The 22904-nt window shown below is 40.8% G+C and overlaps 1 protein-coding gene across 1 annotated transcript in view; it reads left to right on the forward strand.

The window, feature by feature from the left end:
- LOC124544617 (D-arabinitol dehydrogenase 1-like) overlaps positions 1-22904 on the forward strand; it is a 70186-nt gene that overhangs the window by 43147 nt on the left and 4135 nt on the right. Inside the window, exons 5-7 of the mRNA XM_047123217.1 lie at positions 546-732; positions 9891-9998; positions 18934-19051. Coding sequence (XP_046979173.1) covers positions 546-732; positions 9891-9998; positions 18934-19051 — 413 coding nt within the window. The remainder of the gene's footprint in view (positions 1-545; positions 733-9890; positions 9999-18933; positions 19052-22904) is intronic.

Below are 22904 nucleotides of genomic sequence, written 5' to 3' on the forward strand. Positions count from 1 at the left end.
TTATAATATGTTTCAAAAAAGAGTGAAATTTTCCATCTAAACTGTCTGGTGTTCAATTTCAGTGATTTGTATAAGATTTCTGATATGTGTAACAAGTTTTCTTTGCATCCATGGTATTTAAAAGCTGTACCAACACCCTGCACCACCCCAACCTCAAAATCTAATCACGTCTTTAACTATATCAGCCAAAAAAACCCATTATTACAAGTTTTTATTTCAGGAATTCTCTTTGTCATGAATCACTTCACTAGTTGAAGGAGTAGCCTTTAGGGGGCACCTAAATTTCATCAAACTACTCTAGTAGTGAGGAACTTACTTTCCTTGTTCATGGTAATATTGGAAACTTTGCTTCATCACCCGCTTTACAACCTTTCTGACACTGAAGCTTCCATATAGCCATGCCTAGACCCGTTTTTCTTGAAAATATTTTACTCATAACCATCATTACAGACACACCCATATATTCATTATAATAAAATGATACATCCACTATTATTTCAGCAGCTTCTTTGGGGGATTAATGTACAAGCTACTCTAATTTCTAGGATTTGGATTTGAAGTCATCACTCCAGACAATTTAAAAAAACTGAAGGAAAAAGATGAAAAGTTTGGTTTTGATGTTGTTATTGACTGCAGTGGAAACGGAAAAGCAATAGAAGATGCTGTGTGGATGCTCAAATGTGGTGGAAAACTGGCCATCTTTGGTTGTGCTGCACCAGAAACAAGAGTAAGGTATAGCAACTGTGTTTAATTAAATCTTGAGGTTGATACTTAAACTGATTATGAGATTAGGTTTTTTTGTGTTGTAAGTATTTGGAATTAACACTTTAGGTATTATACACAAAAAATTGGAAGCCATTTGTCAAACAATAACATCTATTTAATTATACTTTATAAAAAAACATTTAGCCCACATAAGAACAAAAAAAATGATTGACTGAGCAAATAAATTACACAGGCAAAGAGATGAATCATCACTAATCAAACATGTCACACAGATAATAACATAATGGGCAAAAACATATGTAATATGAAACAAGAGATTCTAAAAATAAGGTTGCATCAGATTCTGTGTGAGAAACATAGGAAAACAGTTCTGACTTTCGCGTGAAACTATATTGTACCACAACTTTGATGTGTCTCCTTTACCTGAATCAAATGATTTAAATTATGTCTGTTATGAGACTAAATCACAATTACAAAATAAGTTCAGGTTTTGGAAGACTCATGTCCCCTCCATCTCAGTTTAATAACTATCTTACTTTTCTAAAAACATGACATATATAAACTGTTAGGCTACAGCTAGAAACTTGTAATAATCTTGAATACAAATTTAAGGATGATAGACAAATCCAATTTCCTTTAGCACCAATCACATTCTGAAACACAGTGATCTGAACAGTACAGTTTTAACAGAGTTTGTCAGGACATCCATCACTAGTTCCTCGAAGCTGGTCTATTGAGCATACAAATGTCCTTTGTTGTATGTTGGCATATCAAGTTGTATTTAATGTCTAAATGTTTCAGTTGATGGTGCTCCAATTTCTGCAATAGTATTATGCATGGCTGGTTGTCTGCAAAAGTTGTTGGATCTTTTGAAATATTTTAAATTTTTCAAGAAAATTCTTCAGCCACAAGAATTCTGTTGTAGCTACTGCAAAAGCAACATATTCTGCTCCTTTTTAAGATACTGAAACACATGTGTGCCTCCTTGTTGTCCAACAGACAGCGTTTCTAAAAATTTGGAGACTGTATCCCATTTTAAATGTTGTGCATTCTTCACTTCCCTAATCAGAATCATTAGAAATTTTATTAAGCAGATTAAAATCAAGTGTGCCTTTAATCTAATGAAGAATTCATTCCAAAAATTTCCAATATCATTCAGTATGTTTATTTCAATGTCTGCTGAAATAATTAACTTGTGCACTGATATCCGGTATTGTAGCTGTCACTGCATCCAACAGAGGGCCTATTAATTCTGTATGTTGTTTGTATTTAACTAAGTCTATTGAAATATTCACTGAGGCTGACTTCCGCTGATTTCTTTCAGGGTTTACAGTTCACCATATTGGAAGTTTTCAATAAATTCTGGAAATAAACACATTGACTAAGGAACAGTTTCCCAATGGTTCCCTGTATATTAATTCCCAAGAAGCACTGGTGCTTTTCAGGATCTCTCACTTATGTTTGATTTCAGTTTGAATTTGTTTTTACAATTTCCAGCAAACAGAATATAATCAACATATAATACAAGGTAAATATTAGAGTTATCAAAGCATCAAACACAGAGGCATCTATCAACCTCAGATTGTTGTAGACTGATTTCCTTCAAAACATTGTCATATGTGAATTTCTGAACTCTTGGTGCCTGATTGATCCCATATATGGTTGTATTTTCAAGTCTCCCTTAATCTTTGATCCCTGAGGCACTTTCACATAATTTTTTTTCAGTTTGTCCTATACGCAGAAATGCACTCTGTTTGCCCATTTGTTGAGAAGATCATGACCATTCACTGCACTGAGTAAGATCTTCAGTGCAGCAGGATGAAAAACTGGAGCTGTCCTTGTAATGCATTGTTTAATTTGTGTTTAACTTTTATAACAAAATGTTGCAGACAATCAGCTATGTGCCAGGAAGAAGAAATTCTTCATGTTAATTCTTCACTTCCACAAATTTTGGAGTACATCTTCCTCAAACCGTTCTTCATTCTAGCCACATAGTCATTCATTCATCCGTTCTACATAATTGTTATAGCTTCAAGTTGAACAAATATATTTCAAGGAAGACAAAATACATGAAAGTCACAGATCAAGTAAACAGAGTAAGACGTGAGCACACTTTAACAGTCAAACCATAACTGAGTCCAAGTCTAGCAGCCACTGGCTGGCTGGCCACTTGGGTGGCGCTGCTGCTGCATGGCTGGCAGACAGCGCCGCATGTGGAGGACGCGCGTAACTGCGCGGTGGCACTTTGAAAGATCGGCGAGTCACAACACCTTTCCCCCTTTGTAGTTTTTGCACAGGTCTTGATGGAGGTGGCCTGTAGATTGCTAACGTCCATAGATGTTGTTTGACTGGCCGTAAAGTCTCGAGGAGGAGGCTTGCCGTACAGACAGAAGTGTCCTCGATGAGAACAGGTCGAGATGACAGGAGACATGGGGGTTGGATCTGCTGGGGCCCTGTGCACCAATCGGCCCGTTGCGGCAAGTCTGGTTGTTATAACAGGAGACATGGGTTATGTGTCCGCGTCTGTAGGAGAAGGAGGCGAGTAGAGTTGCTCCGACAGATGATGGTCATCTGGTTCCTGCATGGGCATGTCTCCTGTTGGCGTCAGTTCTTGTGCTGGCACTGATATGATGGTGAGAGGACTGCGTTGTGAGTAATGAGAGATTCCAGTATCCCAAGCATCAGGTAGAGCCGAAGGTGGTGTAGCGGCATCTGGAACAGGTGTTGCCGGCACACGAGGCTGAAGCTGGTCCGAATGACGCACTGCAACACCTGTGTCTGTCTGGATTACATACAGGCATTGGCCACGGTGTCGTAAGATGTGGTCAGGACTCCATTTTGGCTGCCTGCCATATCCCCGTACCCATACAAGGTTATCACCAGTGAACCGGCCAAGCGAAGGCACCTGCGGCCATGAGGTGGAAGGCCACAGAAGATGAAGTAGCGTGCGGGGTTGTCGGCCATGTAAGAGCTCAGCCAGGCTGTGGTCACCCATGGGGTGAAATGGTAAGAAGCCAGAAATTGGAGAAGCGCATCATCAGCAGCAGAAGAAGTCAGGAGTTTCCTCATCTGAGTCTTAAATGTGTGGACCAGTCGTTCAGCCTCACCGTTTGGCTGTGGCTGGAACAGAGGGGCCGTGACATGCATGATGCCATGACAGGCACAAAAATCCACAAAATTGGAAGAGGCAAATTGCGGACCATTATCAGTAACAAGCGTAGAGGGAAGGGCTTACAAAGAGAAAATGCAAGCTAGAGCATTGGTGGCTGCCGCAGTGGTAGGCGGCGTGCAACGGACAATGAAAGGAAAGTTAGAGTAGGCATCAATAATGAGAAGCCAATAAGTACCTAAAAAAGGTGCTGCGAAGTCAGCATGAATATGCTCCCAGGGCTTCTCAGGCAAAGGCCACGGTGACATAGATGACTTTGGGACAGTGGCCTGTGACGCACAAGGGCCGCAGGCAGCGACCACGTGTGCAATTTCAGAGTCGATGCCAGGCCAGTACACATGACGGCGCGCCAGAGATTTTGTGCGAGAGACACCCCAGTGCCCTTGGTGAAGGAGGTGCAAGAGCGAAGCACACAAAGACGCAGGTACCACAACACGCGGCGAAGCATTTTTGGTGGAAAGGAGGATAACACCATCCCTAGCCGTGAGGCGGTAACGCAAAGTGTAGTAGTTCTGCAACAGATCAGAAATCTTAGTGGATGGATGATCTGGCCAACCCTTCTGAATACAGCATAAAACCTAGGAGAGGGTAGGGTCAGAACCCGTAGCAGCTGCCAGCCGGTCCCCGGTGATGGGGAACCCATCCACAACCCGCTGCTCGGCAACATCCAGGTGGAAACACAAAAGTTCATCCCTATTGAATGCCAGATCAGGACCCATGGGAAGGCGAGACAGTGCATCAGCATTCGCATGTTGAGCCATCGGCCGGAAATGAATCTCATAATTGAAACGAGACAAGTAAAGAGCCCAACGCTGGAGGCAGTGTACAGCCTTGTTGGGAAGTGACATTGCTGGATGAAACAAGGAAACAAGTGGGTTGTGATCTGTAACAAGATGAAATTTGGATCCATAGAGAAAAACACCAAACTTACGAAAAGCATAAATAACAGCCAAAGCTTCTTTTTCAATTTGAGAATACTTTTGTTGGGCATGCGTGAGTGTTTTGGAGGCATAAGCAATGGGTTGTTCAGAACCGTCAAAAAAACGGTGCGCAAGGACTGCACCAACCCCGTATTGAGCGGTGTCCATGACAAGAACAACATGTTGGCCAGGTCGATAGGTAACCAGGCACGGGGCCTGTTTCAGCATAGTCTTCAATTTCTGGAAAGCCGCATCGCATGATGTGAACAAGTGAAAAGGCACGTTTTTATGCAACAGGCAATGCAACGGCTTAGCCACCCAAGCAACAGACGGAAAAAACTTGTGATAGTATGCTATTTTCCCCAAGAAGGCCTGCAGTTCCTTAACAGATGTAGGGTAAGAAAGGGCATCGATCTCAGTGCCAGTTTGCTGAAGCGGACGAATACCATCCCGAGAGAGTTGAAACCCCAAGTACGTGATAGATGCCTGAAAAAATTTTGATTTCTGAAGATTACACTTAAGACCGGCAGTCTGTAAGACATGAAAAAGTGTGCGGAGATTTTGAAGATGTTCGTCAGTGGTGGAGCCAGTGACAACACTGTCGTCCTGGTAATTTATACACCCAGGGACAGTGAGCAATAATTGTTCCAAGAATCGCTTAAAGAGAGCAGGGGTGCTGGCAACCCCGAATGGCAATCGTTGGTATTGATAGAGGCCGAAAGGCGTGTTAAGGACCAGAAACTGCCAGGAAGCAGTGTCGAGAGGAAGTTGATGATAAGCTTCTGACAGGTCAAGTTTAGGAAAATACTGGCCTCCAGCAAGTTTAGTGAGCAATTCTTCAGGTCGAGGCATAGGGTAAATGTCAATAAGGCATTGAGCATTTACAGTGGCTTTGAAATCGCCACAGAGACGAATATCACCATTTGGCTTTAGCAACAACAATGACAGAAGAGGACCACTCGCTGGAAGTGACAGGAAGCAAGACCCCTGAAGCAGTGAGATGATCCAGCTCCCGTTTGACCTGATCAGGAAGGGCCACAGGAATAGGCTGCCGAGCAGTGGGTTTGAGCATATGAGCTTCAAAGTCATTTGCATGGCCTAACCCAGGAGAAAAAAGGGACGAAAATGTCGTCGACAAGGAATCCAATTGAGCATAAGGAATAGCATCAGAGACGATATTGACAGAGCCATCTATGGAGAACCCAAAAACGTGAAAGCCATCGAAACCAAAAAGATTCTCTGTGTTACTATGGTCGAACACAAATATGGGAACAGTGCGAACGACAGATTTGTAAGATACCTCAGCATCAAATTGTCCCAAGAGAGAAATCTTCTGTTTATTGTAAGTTCGTAATTGCCTAGTGACAGGTGACAGGATTGGAGAACCCAACTGAAGATACGACTGAGAATTGATGATAGTGGCAGCAGAACCAGTATCCACCTGCATGCGAACATTTCGACCAAGTATTTGGACAGTGAGGAATAACTTCCTTGAAAGGGAAGAAATACAATTGACAGACAACACAGAATCAGAAACAGTGACATGTTCATGAACATCATGTATGTGGTCGAATTTGCAAATGGATGACACATGACCCTTTTTTTTGCATTTGTGACACACGGCCCAATGTTGTGGACAATCTTTTTGTAAATGTTTCATATAACACTGTGGACATGAAGGAAATTGCCGTGGGTTTTGCTGCAGTTTCTTAGAGGTTTGTTTACGGTTAGGCCGAGGCTGTGCTTGGGAGCGTACTGCGGCCACGTCGGCCGGCGGGGCACGCCACATGCTTCTTCAACATCGCACAGAGGTTGTATTTCCCTGACGTCGCCCCAAGCCTCTATTTGCGCTCCAGCAGCGTGAGAAATTTCAAAAGACAGAGCGATGGATAGGACTTCATCTACAGTCGGATTTGCCAACTGAAGGGCATGCTGCCTAATTTCTTTGTCGGGCGCCGATCGGATAATAGCATCCTGTACCACGGAATCGGCATAGGATTCTTTGTGAACTTCAGTAACAAATTGACACTTTCTACTGAGGCCGTGAAGTTGAGTGGCCCAACGCGGTAGGATTGATTCAGTTGTTTTTTGACAATGATAAAAGGCAACACGAGAGGCTACCACATCTGTTTGCTTTTGAAAATAGACGGACAGAAGTGAGCACATTTCAGCAAAGGACAAAGACGCAGGATCTTTCAAAGGAGACAATTGCGACAACAACCTATACATTTGAGGTGAAATCCACGAAAGGAACAGAGACTTACATGTTTGTTCGTCCGCAACATGAAATGACAAGAAGTGCTGTCAAAGATGTTTTTCGTAATCAGACCAGTCTTCCGCTGTCTCATCGTAAGGAGGAAGAGGAGGTAGAGACAACGACGAGAGATGCCCCGCATTTGATACCGCAACAAAATCATGAATTGCATTCGTGAGAAGCGTTTGCTGTTCTTGCAATAGTTGCTCTAAAGTAGCCATGGAAACGTGTGGGTCAATGATGGAAAAGAAAAATCCCATCCTGTTGGCAATTGTTATAACTTCAAGGTGAACAAATATATTTCAAGGAAGATGCAATACATGAAAGTCACAGATCAAGTGAACAGAGTAAGACGTGTGTACACTTTAACAGTCAAACCATAACTGAGTCTGAGTCTAGCGGCCACTGGCTGGCTGGCCGCTTAGGTGGCTCTGCTGCTGTATGGCTGGCAGACAGCGCCGCATGTAGAGGACGCGCGTAACTGCACGGCGGCACTTTGAAAGATCGGCGAGTCACAACAATAATCATCCACATATTTATGTCTTCTTGTTAGTCTACTGCTTCATCCAACAAATCAGTTTGCTTAATTTCTTCTGAACACACAATTCTTGAAATCGATTTCATCAGATGTCCTTGATATTCTGCTGTATTTTGTCTGAACAGTTCCCTTTATGAGTCATCCATCACTTGTTTCATTTTTAAACAAAAACTTCCATGCTTCGAGAACGACATATTTTCTGAAAACAATTTTACATTCTTCAGGACCCAATAGCCCATAACCGTTTGGACAATGATCAGTCATGAAACACTTCAATGATTTCATTTCAGACATGTTTGTGATTAATTTCTTAGGAATCTGCAAATACGTATTTTACACAAAAGTAAGTAATGTTTCTTAATTTGATTTCCAAACAGAGCATAGTGTTTATGCAATTTCTCCATCCAAACCTGAAGCAGGTGCATAATTAATGATAAAACTTGTGCTATTATATCTTTTTATGAAAAACTGCTTTCCAAGTTTTCCTGTAATAATAATGATGCAACCATTTTCAATTATAATAAGACTTACTGGTAACAGAGGTATGTATAGCATCCTAAAATTAAACTGTATGAAATTTTCTTTGAAGAATGTTTTCATTTTATTTTAAATACATTTTCCACCATCACCACATTTACATCTGCTGATTTTAATGTTAAAATGAGCAGTAATGAAAAATTTCTGGCTTTGAAGAGTATGAGCTGCTCTAAAGTGAGTATAATCATCAACAAAAGTCACTATATATTTCTTTACATCTAAAGCCACAAATGTTAGAGGCCCATATGCAATACTAGGTACCAATTGAAATGGTTTTTAGTGGGAAAAAGAGACTGAATACGAGATAAATGAGTCTACTTATCTTTTAGGCAGTCCAAACATATATTTAAAGGATTTGAAACCTTGGCCTTTCCCTGTCCATGTATTAGCAAACAAAATTTCTCTATATTCTTGAAGTATTTATGCAAAGAGATTTTGTCACTAATGAAAGACAAACACTTGACATTGCATTCATTCATTTGAACATGAAAGCATACAATCCTGAGTCTTTTCTGTGAGCTGCAGCTGTAATTTTTTCATCGTTTCAAAACACAGTAAATTTCTGACAATAATGTGATCATCAGCCATTTTTAAGTTCCTCTGGTAAGAGGCTGTTTCATAATCATTGCATTACAAGAATATATTTTATTTTTAATTGAAATACTTTTCCAAAAACAGTGTTTTCAGCATCAGTTTCTCAAAACTTCTCAGCTAACAGAAGTTTGCAGTTGATGATTTCAAGGACATCTTCTTTTATGTTGAAATTCATTGTTAACAACATTTTACATACTGTCACAAAATGTTGATTCATCATAATTTTCTGTTCAAAATTTTTTGTTAGTGAATTTCACAAATAATAGATGGTCTCCATGTCGTTGATATACTCCGAGTAGCTGTCCAAGATTCACTAGATTATTTATGAGTTACTTTCTCTATTCATGTTGTGGTGTTCTTTCGTCAGTTCTCCTTCTGTGCTTGTTGTCCAGCTGTGTCATCTCGAAGAAGGTCCAAAATTTCCTTTTACTGCCTTTTGAAAACAAAATAGTAACTCAAGTTTGCTTATGAGAGTTTTCAACCTGAGTTTTCAATTGCTGAAGTTTGTGCCATCAAACAAAGGTATGTTATATTTTTTCCATTACCTGCACCATTATAGTAGGATATGTAATTGGTACACTGTATTTCACATGCTACTGGTTTTACTGGTACACCATAACACTTGGATTCACTGTGTCTGGGCCCATAACTGGTTGTAATAACCAGGAATGATACTTTACCCGTTCCATTCAAATACTGGAAACCAATCTGGCAAATAATAACATTCATTTAAAATTTAGTTAACTGCTGTTTCCAGAAGAATTGCTGCTCAACACATGAATAAAAAATGACTGATTGACCAAAGGTATTACACAGGTAAAGTGACCACTAATCAAACATACTACATGACAATTAAATTGTTCACATTTTAATGTTCTGAAATACTGTAACCACATTATTGTTTGAAAATTGTGAAAAGACCATGAAACTATCTAACTGTGAAAGAATGATGCTAGCAATGCCTGTAAATATGATGAAACAACCTTCAAATATGAAAATGTTTTTCAAAAACATCTAATATTTTGTGGGATGGCTTATTAAGTTATAGAAAAGCTGACGAGTCAGTGTTAGTAATACTTGCCACTTGACACTAAAGTTATCACAGCTTAACACAGCGAAGTTTTGATGTGCATCCTTTTCTTCTGCTTTCAGTGTATCACCATACCTCTTGTACAAGAATGAAATCACAATTTTTGCAGTGAAGATCAACCCATTTAGCTTTCCGAAGGCACTGGGCTTTCTAGAATCCATGGGTGCAAGGTAAAATGCTTACAACTTTTAGTAGAATGTTTTAGCATACTCCTTTTCAAATGTGATATTTTTATTATTTTGTTTTGTTTGTCAGTGAACAGCATCTTACAAATACTAGACGAAAATGTGCAGCAAAGGAAAGGATACCTGTAGTCCAAATACAGTAAAATTGCAATGTCTGATTGTAGTGTCTGATCTGTAGATTATGAGTGATATGAACAAAACTGGGGAAATCACCTATCACAAAGGTAGTAACACTCACTTGAAAGTCTGCTATCCCTGGACCATGAGACTTCTTCACTTGGCAGGTGTTTTTCAGTGCCTGATTGATTAACTAAAAAAAGGGGGCAGGGGGAAACCTACAGATCATTGATAGCCAGTAAGAGCAATTAAATTTGAATAATACAGTACATTGCAAGAAGAAAGACAAATGCAAGGTAACCAGTCATAGTATTTTATAGAAACAGTTTTGGACAACTTGGCAAGATGTCACCATGCTGTGGGCCAGGAATGAGACTAAAACAACACATCTCACACAATGAAAATCTAATCAAGAATAGGTCCAGTCCCCAGAGAGAGTGAGGACTGTTTCACTGAAACAAACCAACAAACTGAGAGTTGCTAGCCATCCCACGATTTTTGTGTTATAGGCACAGAGGCAGGATCCAAACAGCAGAACATACCACATTGTGATCAGTGGAATTGCAATTCCAGATTCTTGTGGTGAAAAATGGCATTATCACACAAAATCAATCATTTTAAGAGCTGCACATTTCCTAACAAGAAACATGCTGATCACACCAGACGGTCCCATTACAATGCAGCTCCCTGGATGGTGGAAGGCAACACTTACATACTAGAATGGCTGTAAATGCCACACCCTCCTTCCTATATTGTGTATTTGTCCAAATCAGCAACTGAATTGACTTCAAGAGTGGCCCTTAGTGCTGTTTGTGAACTTGGATGCCACACCATAGTGCATCTCCATAGTTAACAAGTAAGTCTTTACAGTCAACATGACAGAGGAAGAAAACAAACTGTTGGTGCAGCGTTGCCTCGGCAGGTGGCTCAGTCTCTTTCTCTCAAAGGTTGGGACACCTGTTTGGATGTAAATTCCCCAAATGAGGTAGAAACTGGTATGCTGACAGTACTGCATGCAGTCACCTTAAATTAATAAAAGTTGGTTTTGAACTTCTGAGGAAATTTGCCATCTAGAGGATTTTCTGCATGAAACAAATGGAGAATGTTGAAATTACTTTGCCCTTCCATTTGATGGTCCGCCATGTAGGCTATCCATTGGTGGTACTCATTGGCTGGGGAAAATTAATATAATTTCACAAACTGACTGTTTAATTTTTATCTTTTTAATTGATGATCCATTTTGTCTGAGATTATTGTCAATAAGTTCAAAATCTTGTAGGCAGCTGAATCTGTAGTTGGAATTATAAATTCATATATCTAAAAACAAAGATGATGTGACTTACCAAATGAAAGTGCTGGCAGGTCGACAGACACACAAACAAACACAAACATACACACAAAATTCAAGCTTTCACAACAAACTGTTGCCTCATCAGGAAAGAGGGAAGGAGAGGGAAAGACGAAAGGATGTGGGTTTTAAGGGAGAAGGTAAGGAGTCATTCCAATCCCGGGAGCGGAAAGACTTACCTTAGGGGGGAAAAAAGGACGGGAATACACTCGCACACACACACATATCCATCCACACATATACAGACACAAGCAAATTCAGTTTTATTTGTCTCTCTTTCTTTCGGATAGCGACTGGTTTGGACAGCTATTGTGTCTATGCCATGCATGCTATATGCCCTCAAAAGGTCTCCGCATTGCAAAATATTTTTTGTGCTGCCTTGGTCATGCAGCTTGAGGCTGTTGCCAGTGAATATCACTGTGGGAGAGCAAGACATGGGGATCCAAAAGGTGTCCAGCATGTCCCACATGTCCCCCAATCATTCCACTGCTGTGGATTTCCTTGTTTCAGCCTGCTTAGAGATTGACCCTAACCCAGAGTCGTGTGGAAGGTTGTTTTAATGCCAAGCATAAGAGTTTCCTGGAGACTGGTCAAAAGGCCTCCACAGTATGTCTGACAGTCATGTTGCAGGTGCTGTCTATGGCTGATAGAGATCCTGAACCAGATGCAGCCAATTTCTCTGTTTCTGAGCAGACTGCAAGATCTGGGCATTTACAGAGGGTGGGATTATTGTTGGTTGGTGGCTTCAGTGTTAGGTGCATGACGGAGCCCCTTAGGAATATGTCTGCCAAGGAGTGGAACAAATCCAGTGTACACACAGAGTCCACTCTGGAGGCAGACATCTCAGATGTGGAACAAATACTACAAAATGACATAAAGGGCACAGGGTGCAGCCAACTGCTGGTGGTGGCTTATGTTGATACCAATTATGTGTGTCACTTCAGATCTGAAGAGATGTCTCCACTATCTAGTGACTATCAGAAGTGGTAAAGACAGCCACACTTGCTTGCAAGATGAAAGCAGAGCTCACCATGTGTAGCATCATTGACAGGACTGACTGCAGATTTTTTGTGCAGAGCTAAGTGGAGGGTCTAAATCAGAGGCTCAGATGGTTCTGCAACCATGTAGGCTGGAGATTCCTTGACTTGGGCCATGCAATGGAAAGGTGTCAGGATCCACTTAATAGATAATGGGTCTACTCCACACATGATGTGGCTGCATGGATAGCAAAGGCTATGTGGAGTGGACTGGGTGGATTTTTAGGTTAGAGGGTCTCAATAAAGTACAAACAGAGGTACAGTCTCAAAGGGAGCAGGCTAAACACAGGACAAGGATAGATCTAGGAAGCATTGGTAGTAGCTGTGTTTGGAAAGAACCAGAGCTTTAAGTACTCACAGAAATCACTGAAGTGGAATTTTTTATATCTGCTGAAAGCTTGCTAAAGCCAGGGATAAGTTCAGCAGAAGCCTTTACCAAAGTTTCTGTGAGTTAGTATGGATAGAGGTGATACTCAACAACTGGGATAAATTAATAATTGGTTCCTTTTAGTGATCATCCCTACCTCTCCAGCCCACTCCCCTGACTCAGAAAATATACCACAGCTTCTGAAAGATCCAAGGAAAATTTGAACCTCATTTTGGATAGGTACCTGACTTGTACAATTATAGTTGGTGGTGACTTCAATGTACCCTCAACATGCTGACAAAATGCTGGTTTAAAGTTGGTGCTAAGCATAAAAAACCCATCAAAAATGTACTACATGTGTTCTCCAAAAATTATTTTGAGCATTTAGTTCACAATACCACACAAAGTGTAAATGATGGTCAGAACAGATTTGGCCTCTTAGCAAGAAATATTCATGAGCTAATAGAAGCATCATGACAGATACAGGAATCAGTGATCCCAAAGTGAGTACAGCAAGACTGAAAACCATAACAGCCAAAACTACCAAAAATAAATGCAAAATACATTTATTTAACGAAGCAGATAAAAATTCATTTCATGCCTTCATAAGCAACAGTCTCCATTCCTTCCACAGTAACTACATAAGCATTGACCAAATGTGGATTAAATTCAAAGAAATGGTGCTCATGGCAAAACAAAGTTTTATACTGAGTAAGCCCAGCGGTTCTAGGCGCTACAGTCTGGCACCGCATGACTGCTACGGTCGCAGGTTCAAATCCTGCCTCGGGCATGGGTGTGTGTGATATCCTTAGGTTAGTTAGGTTTAAGTAGTTCTAAGTTCTAGGGGACTGATGACCTCAGCAGTTAAGTCCCATAGTGCTCAGAGCCATTTGAATCATTTTTATACTGAGTAAATTAATAAGAGACAGAATGAACTCCCCTCCTTGGTAGACAAAAAAGATCAGGACACTGTGTAGAACCCACAAAAAAATCCTGATTTAAAAGAACACAAAATCTTCAAGACTGACAATGGCTTATAGATGCTCAACACTTGGAATGGACTTAAGTGTGAGATGCTTTTGACAGTTTTTACCCTGAAGCTCTACCTTGAAATCTGGCAGGAAATCCAAAGAGATACTGGATGTATGTAAAATATACCAGTGGCTAGACAGCTTTGTCGGTGGCACCAGCCTATATGCATGCTGCCCAGGGGCATTATCCACATGTAACCTGGGGGCATGTCTTGGTCTTGTCTTGTCATAGGTGTGCCTAGTTCAGCACCTGCTATGCAATGTTTCCTAGGGCCAACCAGTGTGCTGGTGAAGGCATATGTCAGCACATTCCTCCCCCCCCCCCCCCACTTCCCCCCTCCCCCCCCCCCCCCACACACACACACCAAAACACCACACGTTGTCATGTACTGGATATGTGTGAATGACAATGGGGAGGGAGGAAGGAAGCTGGATATAGAGATGAGCTGGGAGCCATAGCTGTGGAGGGCCGTGTACTCTCAGCTGTACCCCATGATCTGGCTTGTGAGAGCAGAGGAATATCCAGTCCTGAGGGCATCTACTTGGGAAATGACGGTGATGGAAACTGTGACAGCAGGTCCAGATCCACTGAGTCGGAGAGTGGTGATGTCAATTGGCTCATCCTGGTGTGCTACGGCTGTGAAGACAATGTGATCCTGTGAGGCCATGAACCTGGGGGAAGAAAAGCAGCAGAATCATGGGGCAAATGACAAATGTGAATTTGATTCTGAGGATGGTGCTACAAACCATCGGGACCTGCAATCAAGTACATAAAAGAGCCAATGTGTTCTTGGATCATGACTCTCTCCCAGTGCCAACAGTTGCCACAAACCCTGAAAAGAACAGGATCGTGTGGTGGAATGTGATAATATGTGGATGCTGTAGTGGGTGTAGCAAGTGTAACAGCATCCCATGGCGGTGGCCATGCAGAAGTTCTGGTGGTGATGGTCTGTCTCGTGGATGGGAGCTATAGGAGGTAAGAAAGCGTTGCACTGCCTGTTCCTATGTGTGGGAGGTATGAAGCTTAGATATCTCTTGTTTAAAAGTGCATATGAAGTGTTGTGCTTTGCCACAGACAGGGGGTGATTACACTTTTTGAGACAACACTTGAGTCCTGCATTTGACAACACTTGAGAAAGAGTACGCAAATTGGCAATGTATTCTTCTAGTGTACTACCTGAGATGGATAAGTGTCAATTATTGTCTGTGGGGTGACTGTAGTTTTGAAGTCAACACAAATGTGAATGCAAGCAGAAAGCTTTGACATCAAAACCAATGGACTTTCCCACTGACTAGCTCGCATTGGAGGAATCACACCATAATCTTGCAATTCTTTTCATTCACTGGCCACTTTGTCTCATAAAGCAATGGTAATGGGCCAAGCCCAGAAAAACTTAGGCTGTGCATTGTCTGTCATGGTAATGTGCATTACAAAATTATTAGCGTTTACAAGTCCATCAGAAAAGAGTTCAGGATATTCCTTGAGCAAACTAGCGACACTGTCTTCGGATTGAAAGCAGTCACTGAAAGTACCCTGTCTTGGATGCTAAGGCCAAATAAGTTAAACAAATCTAAGTATTCACTGTCTCTTGATTGCAACACAGTAAATTTCACTGTCCTAGTGTGAGAGCTGTAAGTGACAGGCAAACTACACTGTCCAGGCACTGGGATTTCCTGTCCATTGTACACAGTGAGGTGGATGCTAGACAGGCTTGTAAGCCTAACTGTTTGTACATGGCATGATTAAGCAAAGTTACAGAAGCACATGTGTCCAGTTCAAAGCCAACATGATGGGCAGCAGTCTATAATGTTACAAATAATTTGTTGGAGTGGCATCACACTGCACTGGGGCAAGATGAGCGTACAATCCTACTTGAATTACTGCTAGAAACTGTAGTCAGTTTTGAAAACACTGCATTCACAGAATGTGCATGAGACTTGTTGTTGTGAGAGTGGGCAGAATTGACGTTCTTTTGCCATTGAAAGCAAACTGCCTGGACAGGGCCTTCCTTTCCACATGAGTAACATTTTGCATTGTGTGACGGGCAGTTTTGCCACTTATGGCAAGTTAAACAGTGAGGGTAAGACATCACTGGATTTATATGCCTGGCCACTTGTTTACTGGGCTATCTGCATGTCTGTGCACATTTATTGTGGCTGCTGAGTGGGGCAGTAGTGAGCAAATCGGGATCTGATCAAGTTTATTGGTGGTTATGACACGGGCATCAAATTGTTCTAATATTTGCAACAGTTGATGGAGCGAAGGATCTGAGTACTTGAGAATCTGTTCTCTAATTCTGTTGTCAGGGACATTGTATGTGATCACATCACAGATTATCATGTCACTATAAAAACTGCCAAGACTACACTTGAATTTACACTTCTTAGTGAGTCCCTGTAAGTTGGTATACCACTGACAGTACATCCGTTCAGGTTTTTTGTAAGGTGAAAGAACTGAAATCTGGCTGCCATGACCTGAATCTGCCATTCATAATACTGTCTTAATGCACCTACAATTTCATCATAAGAGAGTGCATCGGGAGAGGATGTAGGGAAGACTTTTTGAATTAAGCAAAACACAGGGGTTCCCATGACAGACAAGAAATAATGAGATTTCACAGTACTTTGAAGTCAATGGACTTGACAGTGGGCCTGGAACTGGGTGAGATATTTAATACATTCCACTTCTTTTTCATTGAAGTGCCAAAATGGTGGAATGTTGTGTGGTGGCACATGTTGGATCAGTTGGTTGGTTGGTTGGGCAGCTGACACAGTTTGTGCGGTAAGCAATTGCTGTACAGTAGATAGCAATGTGGTGATTTGCTGGTTCTAAAACTGAAAAATCTGATTGAGACTGTTCTCGAGCACTTCAAGGAAGCACCTACAACAAGTACTTGGGCAGTTGGACATGACATGGGGATCACTCATTGGTTAGTCTGAGGTTTTGAAGGATGACGGCTAACATCCATTTAATTTTCACCCTGTTCAAGACCTAAACCATGTGGCAGACTATGAACACAGGCTAGGATTTTGCCAGTGGTTAGTGGTTTCTGTGATGTGTTGCACAACATCCCAACTTCCCTGCCATTGTGTTGTTTACTGATGAGTGCACCTTCCATTGGGATGGCCTTTACAATACTTGAAATGTTCATTACTGGGCAAGGGGAAATCATCATGTCATGTATGTCCATGAACACCAGGAATGATGTTTGCTAAACATTTGGGCAGACATTGTGGATGACCATCTGACTGGGCCGGTCCATGTACCTCCTCAACTTACTGGGGCAAATTACCTTCACTTTTAGCAAGAAACTCTACCCGGCCTGCTGGAAGATGTTCCCCTGGACATACAGCTATGCATGTGGTTACAGTATCCTGCACATAGCAGTCATGCTGTGTGTGGATATTTAAATGAACTCTTCAATGGCTGGGTAATTGGCAAAGGTGCTCATATGACGTGGCCCCCACAATCACCAGACATCACGCAACCGGACTATTTCCTGTGGGGATTCTTCAAGGTTCTAGTTCACCCACCCAGAAGCAAACCACCTAGAAATGAAGAGGAATTAATGTATAACATTCAATATGCCACCAATCACATCAGGGCAATTCCAGGAATCTTTGAAAGAGTTTGGCAAAACACCGTTCGATGTTGCCAAGCTTGTGTTGTGTCAGAGGGTCGCTAGTTCGAGCACCTGCTTTAAGTAAACAATGTCCTAGCTATAAAAAAGGCCCTTTTGAGGGCCAATTCAATTTTTAAAAGACTTTCCGTTCACAAACTAACAGCTGTTGATGGGTTTTTTTCCCAGTACATTTTATCATGAAACTACAATGGATGTGTCAGGACTCTGGCAGATTCACCCCCAGGCCCCGAGGGTGGAAGGCTGACATGCTACCACCAAGCATGCAGGTCACCTTGGATACATCGCAATCTCTGGCAGGCAAAGCTTTTGCAGTCATGCGTTGTCCAGAGCAGCCAGCAACAGGGCAATCCCACAGCCAATCATAGCATGTGGTGCCAAGATTCCGTAGTTTAAAAATCATGCATTGTTGACTTACACAACACTAGTAAGTCTGGTTCCTACTAGCATCAGCTATCCAGGGTTAAAATTTCACGTCAGAATTTTTCTCCACCCTGTATATGCAATGACTATTGTTCCCTCACTGCTAGGTAAGGTACAAGGCAAAGACTATTGCTGTGGAAGATTAGAGCACAGTGTGACATATTGAGCTTCAATGAGAACTGAGTCCCGATGCTATATACTGAGGTACTGAGATTGAGAGACTGAGAAAGCTCGGTCGGCAGCAGCTGCCTATATGCATGCTGCCCAGGGGGCATTATCGGTGCCTAGTCTGGGGTCATGTTTTGGTCTTCTCTTGTCATAGGCGCATCTAGTTTAGCACCTGCAATACAATGTTTCCTAGTGCCGACCGGTGTGCTGGCGAAGCCATACACCAGCACAGATAGCTTTCTCTGAACTGTCTCTTCCTAATTTCTGTATCTTTATTGAATTACAATATCACAATGAAAGTCAGAGCAGTTTCATTATCACTTAAATCAAATACAGGGCTGTCATTTTAGCTTTGTAATTTACATACTTAGTTAATCTAACTCATTGCCTCAGTTTTTGGCACAAAAATTGGACTTGACTTATTAATTAAAAAAAAAAAGTTAAGAAGGTAGCTTCATGAAAACTTCTACCAAATCTTTTTATGATAAACAGAACCGAATTCCAAATGTGCAACACTCTAATAATATGCACTTTTAAAATTTTGTAAACACTGGAATTTTGAAGACACTAATTATTGGATTATTGCAGATAGTTGCAGTAGTTGTGATAAATGGTAAGTACCATATGCAATGCACTCCGCAGTGGGTTGCAGGATATGGATGCAGCTGTAGATAAAGTTAATTGAAACTAAGAAGAAAGAGGACAGTACTAATGTGAATCGCCTATTTGAAGCCATGTTACCTGAAAATGTCCTGTGTGATACTCAAATACATATTAATTTGTTTCAGATATATGGACTATGAAAAGCTGGGAGTAAAAGTTTTTTCAATGAAACAGCACAAGGAAGCCTTTTCAGAGCTGAAGAAGGGACTAATTGCTAAAGCTGTCTTTAAAATTGGGGGCTAGGTAAGAACATAAACCTCAGTCAAATCAAATAGAAGAATTTGTAATACGAAATTTGTAAACCTGCTCAAATTGAATTAAAAGTGCATATGATTATGAGGTGGATGTAGCTGGTTTGCATAAAAATGAAGCTGAGTGGCATCAGTTTATACATGATAATGATGGCTGGTGACTATGGATTAAAGTACTTGAACAAAAGTGGCTGGTTGCTGTATTTCTATAGTACAGCTGTCTCAAGTTTCACTTTCCTAGTTTATGTGTGAATCAGTAGTGAAGCACACAAGGTAAGGCAGCTAAAACAGGCCACCCAAAATGGAGGTGTAGACATAAAAAAGCAGCAGGTAGCAAACACTTTGCTAGAGGATGGAGGTTTTAAGCAAATAGTGAACTAATTTTGGATTTGTTTTGTACTCAAAGAAAGTATGTATCCTGCAAATTACGTATCTTCCTTGCTTGTGTAGAATTTGTCACTTAACAGCATTAGTGATGACAGCTTGCAAAAAGTGGAATAAAAACTCACTAAATAATTCTCTATGATCATGTTTAATGCTGACACTGGCTAAGACATCCATAACAGAGCACTCGGTTGTCAGAGAATGCATGATGAAGGGGTGCAGAACTAAACTTGACAGCCATCATTTGTGACTCCAAATATGTATAGCTTAGTGACAACCACAACTCAATATATTCACTAGTTCTCAATTTATTAGAAATACATCATATTGCAATGAAGCATTCATGTTTCTGTGGCAATATACATTTTAGTTATATTTACATTCACTGAATTTCATTTAATCTCTCAGTATGTCCTATTGCAGCCTCTTCCTGAAACACTGTAGTGTCTTAGGCTTGGGATATAAAACATTTCTGTCAAATGTTCCACTCCTGTTTCCATTTACCTATGAAAGAAAACCAGCTCTCAGACTTTTAGCACTGTAGTACATTTTTTATATGGGAATGATCTAAACTCTGGCTTCTCCTCTATTTCTCCACATTAAAACTTACTCTTAGTACAAGCCAATGCACTGCAACCTGCAATGGACCTAAACATGTTACCTGATCAGTGATTTTATTCTCTGGCTTTCCAGTTATTTCTATTTCAGCTCCCTTGTCAGGGCAGTGACATTATTAGATTTGTTGAAAAACCCCTGAACAAATCTTGCTGCACTTCTTTGTATGCCTTCCAGGTATGATGTCAGGTACGACTGGTATGGGTCCCATACAGAACTGCAATACTCCAGCTGACGCCTTACCATAGAACAATGTATCTTTATTCATCTTGCTTGAAGCCCTTCCAGATTCTTGTCTTGTGGAAGAGGACCTTATTTACGTCTCAAACTACCCCTGTCACAGGAACACCCATATGTATTGCTCTGCCAGATTTCACTCCTAGGTATTTAAAATTAGTTGACATTTAAATTATTTCTTCCCGCATCTTATACTCAAGTGCTGTCTTGGATTTTCTGGAGCATGAAATGACCACTTGGCCCTTGTGTACATTGTTGATCATTCCATTTATTTTTATCCATTTCCCTCTTGTTGTAAGGTCTTCCTGGAAAGTCTCACAAACCATAATTGTCTTTATTGTGAGATATTCCAACAGTTCATGTGCAAAGCTCCTAATATTACAGTGGATCCTTATGTCTGCATAATTTATAAATATTTTACAAATAACATGGGTCTTAGTATACCCTCTGGATTAGGCCCTGCTGAAATGCCTGTATTCAAGGTCTTCTATTCCAGCAGTTTGTAATTTGTGCAATGAAAACTCATGACAGACTTTCTCTCAAATGCCTTTTCCTCAAATGCTAGTGATGCAGACCAGTTGCCTTATCTCATATAATCTGTCTGCTGCATCCTCAGCAAAACCTACAAATTATGATTCAGAAGAGTGCTGTTCCCTAAAACAGTGATGAGTTCCCTTGAGCCAATGTGTTGTGTTATATGTAGTATAGCTTTTTGCCAGTGATATGGCACCTCCCCTCTCTGTAAGCTTAATCTGAACAGTCTGAACAATTATGCCAGGTAGTGAACTAACTGCCAAATCAAGCTTTCTCAGGAGGTCAGAGAGATATTGTCTCGTCCACATGCCTTTCCAGTCCTGCTGTTTCTACGTATTTTCATGATTTCCTTCATGTGCAACTGGAATTTCCCAGAAACATTTCATGCTACATGCCCACCTTGTTTCTCTACTAATGTCTAGTTTACACACCACATACTACCCACCATCTTTCCACACAAATAACTAAAGGTTTTTCCTTGCAGATGTGACTGGATCTGTCTTCCTTCCTCCACATATGGAACATTATTAGTTTCTTTTACATATCCTACATAATCATAAACCCTCCTTGTGTCTTTCTATCTTTTTCTACCATATGTGACATTAAATTATTTTTTGCTCCTCACATTGCTTATTTGTCTTAAGTAAACCATTTTCTCAAACCTTTTTTGTAACTTATTGTGCGCTGTCCAGCATCTGCTTTTTAATCTTGTTATGTTTCTGTTATAATATGCAATTCATGTCCTCCTCTTGCCTTTTTTTGTCCTTTCTGTTCCTGTACCCTCCTCATAAATACTCTAAACTGTCTCCACTTGTCATATATTGTTGTTCCAGTTTCTATTCACTCTCTCTGCCATTTTATATTTGAAAGACCTGCAGCTCTGCTACTTTTGTTAAATTGTAATGGTAAAATCATTTCTTTTCTGTTGTCACAAAACCTTAACCTGTCCCTGTAATTTCCATTATAACTGACTTGTGGTCATGAATGCTCTCCACTTATTACTGCTGTGATACAAATCATATGGTCTTACCAAAACAAGGTACTGCAACTGTTGCTTTGAACTAGCAACAATCTAAAACCCACCTGTGTCTCAACCTATGTGAATACTATTGTAGTTCATGAGTCAGTAAGTAATTTTTATTGTTAATAGCTGCCACATTAAAACACTGATTTTTTATGTAATAAGACAATGTACTTACTCCTCTGGCATTGGAAAGAGCCTTCAGAGGGGACTTCAGCAGTGTGACGGGTGTTGAACTTGATCAAATAGTACTGAGGCAACAGTTGCTGCAAACCACTGTTGACATCATGAGAGGTCTCACAAATATCCACTTGACTGCACCTAATATAGGGCAAGCATGTGACAAAAGTATGGTCTGCTTGCTGCCCATCAGTCTGTGCCCTGCTGCTACAATAACCAGACAATTTGCTCCTGAAGCCATTCAGATTTTAAAAGCATATACAAAAATCAAAGAGATGGATATGGTTTTCATTTATAGGTAATGTCACCTCACTATCAGTTTTATAAGCTGAAAGGTATCCTGATCATGCCAAGCTCTCATGAGCTAACTTCACAAAATTTATAAAAAATGTCTCAGCAAACTGGCAGTGCAAAACATAAAATACATAAAGACAAAAGAACAACTGATAAGATAAATGCAACTAATGTCTTAGCAGTAGTAACACAAAGTCCACATGCCACTACAAGGCAGCTTCAGTGTGCAGGTGGGATCAGACAAAGGAGTGTTCTATAAATACTACATTCCACTGCAGTTCATCTCTTACATATCTATTACAGTTCCGTGGAAATGACTTTCAAAATCAGTTACAGTTCTCTGACTTGTGGCTACAAAATCTGCAAAGTAATGCAGCATTTATATGCAAGATTTTTTTTATGGATGAAGCATCATTTACCAACCACGGGCAAATAAATGGGTCAATGTACTCTACTGCCAGGATGATAAAATCCACATGAGGTGAGAGGAGTGCACAAAACAACCTTTGTCTGTCAGCATATTGTCCAGGCTTTTCAAGAATTGCCCTTTGGTCCTTCTTTTCTTGCTTTGACTCTGAAC

Source organism: Schistocerca americana, chromosome 8 (genome assembly GCF_021461395.2).
Source record: "Schistocerca americana isolate TAMUIC-IGC-003095 chromosome 8, iqSchAmer2.1, whole genome shotgun sequence".
NCBI lineage: Eukaryota > Metazoa > Arthropoda > Insecta > Orthoptera > Acrididae > Schistocerca > Schistocerca americana.